General features: G+C 35.3%; 1 protein-coding gene across 3 annotated transcripts in view; it reads right to left on the reverse strand.

Moving 5' to 3' along the window:
• The window catches only part of Smek2 (SMEK homolog 2, suppressor of mek1 (Dictyostelium)), a 47,115-nt gene that overhangs the window by 3,457 nt on the left and 31,370 nt on the right, over window positions 1-12,288 (reverse strand). The window contains exons 12-16 of one of the 3 annotated variants that reach the window (XM_013017952.1): window positions 10,530-10,688; window positions 8,097-8,266; window positions 5,787-5,926; window positions 4,743-4,927; window positions 1,463-1,665 (exon numbers count right to left, since the gene is read on the reverse strand). In XM_013017952.1, the coding sequence (XP_012873406.1) occupies window positions 1,463-1,665; window positions 4,743-4,927; window positions 5,787-5,926; window positions 8,097-8,266; window positions 10,530-10,688 (857 nt within the window). Of the gene's footprint in view, window positions 1-1,462; window positions 1,668-4,742; window positions 4,928-5,786; window positions 5,927-8,096; window positions 8,267-10,529; window positions 10,689-12,288 lie in introns of those variants that run through there. The other 2 variants (XM_013017950.1, XM_013017951.1) reach the window with 2 other exon arrangements.

The raw sequence follows: 12,288 nt of genomic DNA on the forward strand, positions 1-12,288 counted from the left end.
TTTGCACCACTGCAAACTTAAGATTTTGTTGAAAGCAGTGACTTCAAGTTACAGTGCTAATTTTTTTTAAATCCATCAAGTGTTTTAAAAATGTACCTAAATCTCAGTTTCTCCATCTGAAGACCTATAATAGCATTTAGATTCCATTAAAGTATTTTAAAAAATGAAAACAAAAAATGTAAAGCATTCTGGTACAGTAATTAGTATGTAGTGTTCAGTAAGTGCTGTTAGGTGCCAGGTGCCACTGTTAAGACAAACAGATTTTGAGAGGAGAAAAAAAGAATTGTAGTATAAAATGGCACCGATCTATAAATGTAAAGATAACTGAGTTACCAATACAAGTTTTAATTGTGCTTAAGACTGCATATCATAATGTACAAACATTTCAATCCCAAGTGGTTAAACATCTGAAATGATTTTTTGGCTTCCGATTAATAAGTTGTCTTAAGAACTCATTTACACAATTTAGTTTTGAATTTTATTTATATTTTCTATGTAAATATGCATCACAAGCAAATGTACATTTTCTTCAAATGTTTACAATAAAAAATACAAAATATAAAATGTTGGAAGTAAAAAGGCCTGTTATTCCAAATGCATTCTGTAGGAAGTTGATTACATGTTAGATGTACCTAGAAACCTGTATAAAACATAAGACTTTACACCTACACTTACACAATCAAGTTCACTTAAAAAAATACTGTAGGAAGCTTTCAACGTTAGTACATCAAGTTCCATTTCATTAAAAAAAATCTGTAGTCTACAGTATGAATATGCTGTCATTTACTTAAATTCTGTTGGAATAGTAGACCATTTCCTCCAGATCACCTTTAAAAAGTTATTATTCTGATAACATGAAAATGAGTCAGATCCATCTCTGTATATGGAATACTATATGGATTAAGATATGGGAAGTTGTTAAGGGCTTTTGTACCTTTTAAAAAAAAATCTAGATATACACTGTGAATTAACCACCTACAGTTTATTTAGTGTATTTTTTTCTTTATGGTGCTGGTCCTAGAGCTTGAATTCTTGGCATGGGCACTAACCCTGAGCTTCTGTGCTCAATGCTAGTGCTTTACTACTTGAGCCCCAGCTCTATTCCTTTGGCATATATTTTTAAAAGCATTATATCTGTATGATTAGAAGACAGCTCATGATGGATCCAACTATTGGAAGTTGTGCACTTACAAATATTATAACTGAATAAAATTGAATTGTTTCCATTGACAATGTTTTAGTAACAAAAATTCTTAAAAGCCAATAAAAATTCTAATAAAGGTGTTTATAGATTACAATTGAGTCAGAATACAATTGAGTCAAATAAACTTGAAGGGTAAATAAAATGTTACCTGTCAATGACTATTTTTCTTCCTTGAAATTATTTTGATTACTCAATAAGCAAGCAATTTTACAGACAGAAAAGGCAAAGCGTGTGTGTGTGTAGAGCTATTTCACATACCTTGGTGGCTGTTACTGATGCAGCCAAGTTTGTAGTTTTGGAAGAAGAGCCATTAGAACTTGGTGGTGGTGTCTGAGCCACTACGGATTTACTGTTTGTACTGTTTGTTCCATTAGCAGCACTGGCAGAGTGGGAGAAAGTAAATTTGAAGCTACCAGAAGATGTCCTTTTAGGAAGATTTTCTTTGTCTTCACTTTCTTTTGCTAAAGCAAAAGTAAAAAAATTTAACCTATGTTAATAAATATTGCTAAACCAAAGCATCTGAAAAAATTTAAAGCATAAAATACTGCCTTTGTTTTCTAAGAGCCAAGTACAGTGTGAAGTTTGTGGTTTGCAGTGATAAATCTTTATTAGTTAGAATTATATAAGTCTAAGCATTAGAAAGAACCTGAAGAATTAGGTAACATTTTTTTAGCCACTTTAATGCTAGAATCCTATACTTCTGTAGTATTGCTTGAAAAGATTCATTAGTGGACTGTTATTATTTAGACTTTCATTCTCATTTACATTTCCTTACACCTTGTTAAAAACTTAATAGCGGGGCTGGGAAGATGGCTCAGTGGTAGAGCGCGTGCCTTGCATGCCTGAGGCCCTGGGTTCGATTCCTCAGCACCACATAAGCAAAAAGAAAAAAGCCGGAAGTGGCGCTGTGGCTCAAGTGGTAGAGCGCTAGCCTTGAGCTGAAGAGCTGAGGGACAGCGCCCAGGCCCAGAGTTCAGGCCCCACAACCAGACCCCCCCCCAAAAAACACAAACTTAATAGCCTTCCCAGCAAGTAACATTTTATACACTAAAGACAATAAATATTCCCCAGTCTTTCATATTCTAAATATTAACAGGTTCCTTTATTTCTTTTATGGCATATATGTCTAATCCCATTTAATATCTGGTTACTTGTAGTTTCGTATGTGATTCTTGGCAGCATGGTACACCATAGTGGTTGCAGTATCTCAAGTATGGTCTTATTGCTTTTTTTGACAGTAAGGGTAATATATAATGAAAAAAGGAATATATATATATATATATATATATATTTTTTTTTTAACCAGAAGGTAAAGTCCTTAAGATAGGCTGTCAGCTGCCTTAAGAGTAAAACAGTGCCAGGTGCCAGTGGATCACGCCTGTAATCCTGGCTACTCAGGAGGCTGAGATCTGAGAATCACAGTTCAAAGCCAGCCCGGGCAGGAAAGTCCATGAGACTCTTATCTCCAATTAACCACCAGAAAACCAGAAGTAGCACTGTGGCTCAAGTGGTAGAGTGCTAGCTAGCCTTGAGCTGAAGAGCTGAGGGACAGCGCCCAGGCCCAGAATTCAAGCCCCAAGACTGAAAAAAAGAGTAAAACAGCAAATAGAAGCTGAGTAATGGTGGCTCATGCCTATACTTCTAGCTACTCAGGAGGCTGAGATCTTAAAGTTGTGGTTTGGTCAATCTGGGCAGTTAAGTCCATGAGACTCTTTTCTACAATTTAAAAGCAAAAAGCTTGAAGTGAAGTTGTGGCTGAAGTTGTAGAGTGCCAGCCTTAAGCAGAAAAAGCTTAAAGACAGCACCCAGGCCTGTAGTTCAAGCCCAGTACTGGTGAATGCACAAAACAAACAAAAAAACCAAACCAGAGCAAGCGGCAAATTAGACCAAAACTAACAGTTTCAAGGGAAATATGATAAATTAAATGAATTTCTAATATAGGCTTTTAGAAAGTATGACATTCAAATTAAGTTCAAGGCTGCATACTGGTGGCTGATGCTCATAATCCTTATGTTACTCAGGAGGCTGAGATCTGGGAATGAATGAGGTTCAAACCAATCAAAGCAGAATAGTATTCAAGACTCTATCTCCAGTTAACTAGGAAAAAGCTAGGGTGGAGACAAGGATCAAGTGGTAAGAATATCAGCTGTGAGCAGAAAAAGCCATGTGGAAAAAAAGCCAAGCAAGAACACAAAGCTCTAAGTTCAAGTCCAAGAAATTCTTTTGGTTGCAACAAATAAATTGCTAATAATATACACCAAACATTTTGCTTGTTAACTAGAGGTAAGAGTCTTCTTGTCTGCCTGGGCTGTGTGAACTATCATTATCCAGGTGAGTAGCCAGGATTACAGGCATGAGCCTCTGGTGCCCGGTTTACAACATATAAATTTTTTTTTTTCCATAAGGTAGAAAACGCGTTTATTAACAGAGAGCAGCCCTTTTTAAAGCCAAAAAGGGCGGGTGGCATGGCAAAGGAGGAAGAGGAACCAATCACTGTCAAGGACACACCCTATCATGCACCTAAGCTTTCACGGGCTGGTTACGAACTGAAAGTCAGGTGAATTGGGCTCTGCCCACTCTACTCTTTCCCAGCGCATCTTTGCTGCCCATGTGCTCTACAGTAAATTTGGGCTCTGCCCACTCAACTCCCTCTCAGCGCCATCTTTGCTGCCCAACAACATATAAAATTTTGTTATTTGCAGGACAGAATTACAAAAATGTTAATTCCACAGGTCATAAAATTAATAGTTCTTCTGAAAGATACCAAGAGCTTAATTTATGAAAAAAATACATATGAAAACATGGTCAATTTGAAATTGGTTTTCCTCTTTATGTGACTTAGAAGTTTTTCCTAATTATTATGTCTTTATGCAACTTTTGTAACAGCTTTAAATTGTCAAAACACTGAGTTACTTTTTTTGGGGGGTGCACGCTAAATGCTGAACTTAAGGGCTATTATTCTCAGTTGGCTTTTTCCACATATCTACTGAAAGCTCTTTGCTTGTTTTAAGATAAGCTACTCACAGACATGTCTGCCCAGTCTGGCTTCAAACTGCGATCCACTTTGTAAGCACCCAGGCTCACAAAGTTACTTCTCTTAGGTTACTTTATCTGTTACAAAGTACAGATAAAGTACTATATAAGGTTTTTACAGATCTATATAGTCTGTTAATAATAACGGAATGCAACTCTCACATTTATTAACAGAAATCTCCTGTATAACAGAAATAAAAATTTGCAGTGGGATTTTCATACAAAATAAATCGAAGTTTAAGTACTCAATGAAATTTCTAAGTAAGAGTTTGGGTATGGCAGTGCATAGTGTAAACCCCAGCACTTGGCAGGCTGAAGCTGGAGGATTCAAAGTTTAAGGCCAGTGAGGGCTACAGACAAACCTTGTCTCAAAACAAACAAAATTTATACGTAAGGCACAAAATTCAGGTCCTTCATGTTATGTAAACTATGACTAACCTTCTTGAAGAACTGAATATTCATTGTACTAAGAGGAGGTACTATACAAAAATTCAGAATTTCATACCTTTTTTAGTCTCCATAAATTTTTCATAGCTATCTGGGAAATCATCTTCTGGCTTAGATTTTTCAGCTGGTGCCACAACCACTTTTCCTTCCTCCTCTTCATCTTCATTAAACCACATTTCTTCATCTTCTTCCAAAGCCTTTGCATCTCTGCGAAATCTGTTACTACGCAATATAGATGGTACACTGTAAGAAATATATCACAAATACTGAGTAATGCTTTCATGATCAGATTATATTTAAGGGAAAAAGATGTGTAGCTAACAGCTGAAGTAATTTTAACTATGTATATAATAAGTCCATCTTATTTATGGCTTTATTTCATGAGGTTCTGATCATGTACATTAAAAAGAGAAAAAAGAAAGAAATCTCAACCCAAAACTTGTGTACTGCACAACTTAGTGAATGTCCCAGTCAATCCTGTATTACTTTCCCTTGTATTTATATTATGTGATCAGCTGAGTGTTTCCTTGCCCCTAATTTTGTGAAAATATGCCCCATAAAAAGCAAGATAAAAGGCAATTTTCCAAGCTAAAAATGGCATTCAATATGCTTAAATGAGAAAGTGAAAATTTTAGATTTGATTTAGTGGAAGTTGGGCAGCATTATAAGAAAAATGAATTAAGCATCTTCAGTGTTTGAATCAAGTACGAAATAAGATCTAATGTTTAGTGAGCAGTTTGGTGTGACAATAATGTCACCTATTCCATTTGGAATATGCATGGTCTAGGTAAATTAGTAGTCTCCTTGGAACCATATAATTGGATGCCAAAAGTTTACTGTATATCGAAGAAGCCATGGCATAAAACATATCCTGAGGACTCTCCAAAATAATTTTGGATGCTATAAACTAAAAGTTCACCTTCAGTTACTACATAGTATTCATCATATAATGGATTTGAGTAGGTCAAATGACCTACCTCCTTACAGAATACTGTGCTATCTATCTATTGATAGAAAATTATTGGTAAACTTTACATACAAGATTCAAACTATGGGCAATTGTGGAGTCAATTTTGTAGGCTACAAATATAATAAACAATACCTGTTCAGTTTTTGATTTTGTCTGTCTTTTTCTTGTTCATATTTAGTCTTCAATCCTTTGAATGTCTGAACATATTCAATTGATTCAAGTGCTTTATAAAAGTTTTCAACTATGTGTGAAGTAAGAGACTTGATATCTTCCTGTATAAGCACAAAATTTATATTTCAAACACAGTACAATGCTTGTTACGGGAAAAAAATTTAAAAATTTTTATAGTTCCAAAGCTGATCAAAAAAACATTTTTCAAAATCACCTTCCAAAAATAAATGTCCTAGTTTCTTTATACATGCCAGAACTCCACAGAAAACTTGGAAAAAAGGAGAAGCAATTCACTGGAGCCCTTTTGTGGGACTATAAAGAACATTTGAAAAGTAAATAGATTTAGTTTATGTCTTCTATCTTTGTCATTCATATAGCATCTTAAAAAGCAGTTTTACATGTAATTTCATTTAACTGACAATTCTATGAAGTTGTATTATACCCATTTTACCAAAAACAAAACCAACACTTCCCTGCAAAAAACCCCACAAAACAACAAAGCAAAATCTCAAATTGAGGTTCTAAAAGGTTGGATGATTTGATCCAGAGCACACAGCTTGTTAAAGGGCAGATGTTACAATTCTATCTTCAACATGCACTACTTAAAAGACTTACTGGTTTAACTGCTAACAAAATGAAATGCTATATCTATATAAACAATAGATTCTTTTGAATATATTACATATACAGATCTGAAACCTACCTATTCCTGCAGTATACTGAGGTACATGGAAAAAAAAGTTAGGTTAACTTTTGGGATTCAATGCATTCAAACTTTCAAATTTATTTTTAGAGAAATGTAGATTCAATCGAAAGAATAGGGACATTCATGAAATTTACAATTTATTTTTATCAGTATCTCACTAAAATTTCAAAGTAAAAAATACAGAAATAAAATGTTTATAACATATAAAGTTTTGATTCATTAGAACATTGTATTATGCACCTGGATGCAGATGCTAACTGAGCTTGTTAACAATGTTCTTCGTTTACAGCTCTACTTCTGACTTGTGGTAGTTAATCAGAAGACTCTCATGGACTTTCTTGTCTGGGCTGGCTTAAGATGCCAATTTTTAGATCTCAGCCTCCTGAGTAGCTAGGTTTACAGGCATGAATCACTGGCACCTGGTTTGTTCCTTCTTTTCTAAGATTAAAGACATACTTCTACCTTTTCATCCTTTGAAAAGGCTATATTCTTATAGGTGACCCCCTTAGGAAAACAATCTAGTCAGCCAAGCAATCTTCATATGAGAATAGCAAGTAATGAGTATAAATTTGACTTGTAAAAGACAAAACTAGAAAGTGAAACAAACTAAAAAATGAGAATGAAACAAAAGAAATAACTAGAAAAGTTTGATTTTATCCTAATTCTTATGACAAGTTTTTTTTTATTACTTATTGGGAATAAATTTGAATGCTTGTAAATAGTATAATGAATCATTTGAGTGTTTTGATTTCCTCAACTAATAAAAATAAGGTAGCTGGAATTGTGCATCTAACTTTCTGGTGTCTTCCACTTAAAATTTCAGAATTTCATACCTTTCATGCATCTTTTATTTTTTATTTTTTTTGTCGGTTGTGGGGCTTGAACTCTGGGCCTGGGCGCTGTCCCTCAGCTCTTCAGCTCAAGGCGAGCACTCTACCACTTGAGCTACAGCGCCACTTCCGGTTTTCTGGTGGTTTATTGGAGATAGGAGTCTCAAGGTCTCTCCTGCCCGGGCTGGCTTTGAACCGCGATCCTCAGATCTCAGCCTCCTGAGTAGCTAGGATTACAGGCGTGAGCCACCAGCGCCCGGCCCTTTCATGCATCTTATAGCAAGGTCTATCAAAGGAATTATTTTTCAATCTTCCTAGTTATTTTATTATCCTTATAAGAAAACTGAGTTAATATGGGTTAAAAGAAATAAAAATTGCATGTTTAGATTTCTCACAATCTAAAATATGGGACCAGGGTGTGGTTTAGTTGTAAGAGTATTTGACTACCATGTATTAGGACCCTGTTTTGATCCTCAGTACCAACTCCAAAAAGAACAAAACTAGTATCACTAAACTGTAACTGTGGAAAATATGAATATAAAAGTGACTGATAGTTAACATTTCAGTTTATTAGACATAGTTTCTAAAACATGTTGAATAAAGTCAAGAGAAAATGAGAATGAAAAAATTACTTATATGTAACTATTTTACCTTTACATATAATCCTTTTCATATAGCTCTTTATCTTACATATAATTGTGCATGTAATTACATAGTTCTTTAGTATAAACTTACCACTCTTATAAATTCAAACAACTCAATAACAGCTGAATTTAACAGATTGTACCGAGTTCCATTATCCAGAAGAGCATTTATAACTGGCTCAAAAAGATTTCCCTTGGTGATGTAACGATTATAAAATTCATCTTTAAGGCCAATTATCCGCCTCATAAAACGAAGAGCACCTAATTAAAAATAATACAAAGAATAAGCCAATGAATAAACCAGTATTAATTATTTTATATGTATCTTGCCATAACTGTATAAATGCAGAACTGATGGATGTAGTGAAGACAGCTCAATCAGCAGTGGGTACTCTGCATTCAAGCCCTATCATAGGCACCAAAAAAACCCAAAAAAAACAAAAAAAAACCTTTTACTCCTTAATAAATTTAGCAATACTGTTAACATTCTTATGAAACACAAAGGATTGTGGTAAATTTAGTATTTTTATCTTGTTGATTTAACTTGTATCTTTCCCATGTAGTTTGACTTATTCCATAGATACCACTAAGCCAAGGAATCCGATTCCTAGGTTAATCTCTTATTTCAACACTGCTCAAGGATGGAGGGGGTCATTAAAGGAAGTTGTACCACTTACCAACCATTTAAGGTACAAATGTATGTTAACTGTGACACCAAACAAGTGTGGAAAGAAGTGCTATACTGATTTTGTTTCAGAAGAAGGAATTTACTTATAAAGTAATAAGTAATAAAGTAATAAGTAATGACAAAAATGTGAGACAATATATTCATATACTACTGGTAAATGAATTGATGGGCCCACGAAGTTAGTTACAAGAACACTGCTTTTCCAGTATTTATATTTTTTCAAGATAAGAATCCTGAATTGGTGGGGGGGATGAGAGGGGGAGCTGGGAAGGAATAGGAAGGGGAAACAAAGGAAGAGGCAACAATGCTTGATAAAAAAATGTACTCATTATCTTGCCCATTTAATTGTAACCCCTCTGTATGGTATTTTCACAATTTAAAAAAATCCTGAAAAAAATATAAATACTGGAAAATCATGTACATTAAAGGAGAACTCTGCAGTCAACCTGCCAAGAAAATATCAATGCTTCCAAAATTAATATAACTTAATTTTAATCAAGATGCACTGAATGATTTTTTTTGGAGAGGTACTGGGGTTTTTGACCTTAGGGCCTTGGGCTTACTATGTAGTCCAGATTTTTGCTCTGTATTTTTGAGATTGCCCATGTGTAGGCTTTCCTGGTACTTAGGTTGATAGCAGCACACCAGCATGAGCAGCTCTTCAGTGAGATATTTAATTTATATTGCACAGGGTGGCCTTGAACCTCAATCTCTTCAATATCAGTCTCTCCAGTAGCTAGGACTATAGGTATGAGCCACAGGCACCCAGAATAAAATTATATTAATTTAATTTAGAAGAACACATAATTAAAATAACCAAATTATGATGGAAGAGAAAAGTGAGAATGCTAGGACTCAGTAAGCTTTACCCTTATAACAGAAATACTATGTAATGATGCAAGAATAAGCACAGCCATCATTTCACCTGATGACATTAAAGACTAGACAGCTCAGAAATGCCACACAAGTATATCTGTTATCTTACTATATAACCAAAATGTTATTTTAATTCTGTGGGAAAAATATGGTTTTATTCATTAGCAAACATGAAGGCACTGAGTTCCAACCCTGGTACCACCCCAAATATAAATCAGTAAAACAAACTATCACCAGAAATATTGTAGGCAATTAACACTGGCTATAGAAGGCCATAAAAGTAAAAGGAGAGGCCAGGTGCTGGTGGCTCATGCTTGTAATTGTAGCTATTCAGGAGGCTGAGATCTGAGGGCTGTTGTTTGAGGCCAGCCTGCACAAGAAACTCTGTGAGTCTCTTATCTGCAATAAAGTACTCAGAAAGAGCCAGAAGTGGCACTATGGCTCAAATGATAGAGTGCTACCCTGGAGTCAAAGCAGCTCAGGAAAAGTGCCCAGACCTGAGTTCAGGCCCCAGGATGAGCAATGAATGAATGGAGATTGAAAGTTATGAATTAATGACAGTCTGATGAAGCAGATGGAAAACAGAAGAAAACAGATTCTACTAGCAAAATGCTGCCAATGCACGCAAGTTTGGCTAACTGAATCTGAACTCTAAATGTGTATGTGGGTGGAGGAACCACTATAAAAGATTCCTTCTGCCCTTTAAGAAACAAAAAGGAGGAAGGGGAAACAAAGGAAGCAACAATGCTTGATAAGAAATGTACTCATTATCTTGCCCATGTAATTGTAACCCCTCTATACGGTATTTTCACAATTAAAAAAAAAAAGGAAACATGAAAGTAGGATTTTTCATAATTTTAATAACATACATACAGCTAAAAAGGCAACTTCACTTTTCATCTGTGCTAAAAATGATGTTTCTTAAATAATTTTACAAGAATGTTCATTTATATTACTTACACAAGGCCAGGAAAGTGTGCTTTGAATTCATCAAGACTAAGACTCTTCTAAGCAAGTCCTTGTTCATGATATAGTTTTTTATGTGGTATGTGTGATGTTCCACACAAAAGGTGAGTAACTCTAAAATTAAGGCAAGTAGCTGTGCTGTTTGGTAATTATCTACAAAAGAAAGTCATTTCATTAATATAAATACTGCAATACACCACAGAATACAACATAATATTCTAGAGCATAAGTTAAATTGTATTTCCTACTTTTGATAGCAATTAAAAAGACTGTAGGTTTTTATTATTTTATTGAACATGTGATGTGTTATCAGTTACCTACTACCGTTTAAGAATTTTATTTGTATAAAAACTTAGTAATAACCAGGTGCCAGTGTCTCACTCCTGTCATCCTAGCTACAAGAGGCTGAAATCTGAGGATTGTGGTTCAAATCCAGCATGGGCAGGGAAGGAAAATCCGTGAGACTCTTAGCTCCAATAAAAACCACCAGAAAACTGGAAGTGGCACTGCGGCTCAAGTGGTAGAACTCTTGCCTTGAGCTGAAGAACTGAGGGACAGCTCCCAGGCCCAGAATTCAAGCCCCATGACGACCAAAAAAAAAAAAAAAAAATTAGTAATAAGAAAAGCTAAATATGGGCTGGGAAGTTGGCTCAGTGGTAGAGTGCTTGCCTTGCATGCCTGAGGCCCTGGGTTTGGTTCCTCAGCACCACATAAGCAAAAAGAAAAAAAGCCGGAAGTGGCGCTGTAGCTCAAGTGGTAGAGCGCTAGCCTTGAGCTGAAGAGCTGAGGGACAGCGCCCAGGCCCAGAGTTCAGGCCCCATGACCGGACCCCCCAAAAAATATATTAAAGAAAAAAAAGAAAAGCTAAATATAAATCTATACATGTGATAAACAACCATCATTTCATTGAGTTTTTGGTTTCTGTTTCCTAAATGTTTATTATTAATTATTAGTTCATTTATATAAAGCATCCCATAGTAAAGAGAAACTATGTCCTAGTTTTTGTCTAAAGGGGATCATTTAAATTTCTTGAAGAACTAACATGTTTTCTTTTAAACACATCAAGCAAATTATATTGTTGGCTATTTTCAGTGTCAAGTAAAAAATATTGTGTTTGCCAGGTACTGGTGGCTGAGATCTGAGGATTGCAGTTCAAACCAGCCCAGGCAAAAAAGTCCATGAAACTCTTATCTCCAATAAACCACCAGAAAACTGGAAGTGGTGCTGTAGCTCAAGTGGTAGAGCCCTAGCCTTGAGCTGAAGAGCTGAGGGACAGCAAAAAAAAAATTGTGTTCAAAATAATTTTAAACATAAATTTATGATATCCAGTGGCCAACTGAAATAGACTACCCACACTCCCCCAAAAAGTTTTGGTCCATGAAAAGGATTTGTGTGCTTGAACTGGGACTTGAACTCAGGGACTTCAGCTTTCATTTCACTTTTTCACTCATAGCTATTTTTTTTTAATCACTTGAGCCATGCCTCCAGTTTGGCATTTTCCTGGTTAATTGGATGGAGTCTCATTAACTTTTGTGCCCAAGTTGGCTTTAAGCTTCAAACCTCCAGATCTAGGCCTCCTAAGTAGCTAGGATTATAGATGTGAGTCACTGGAAATAATTCATGAAACAATTCTGAACTGCTGCTTGAACATCAAATTTTAATGTGATTAAGGAGTTATATAGACAAACACCCTCTATTATAAATGCGTTCGGGAAGGAAATATTAAACCATAAAGAAACTGAAATCAGTTCCT

Source organism: Dipodomys ordii, unplaced genomic scaffold (genome assembly GCF_000151885.1).
Source record: "Dipodomys ordii isolate 6190 unplaced genomic scaffold, Dord_2.0 Scaffold37, whole genome shotgun sequence".
NCBI lineage: Eukaryota > Metazoa > Chordata > Mammalia > Rodentia > Heteromyidae > Dipodomys > Dipodomys ordii.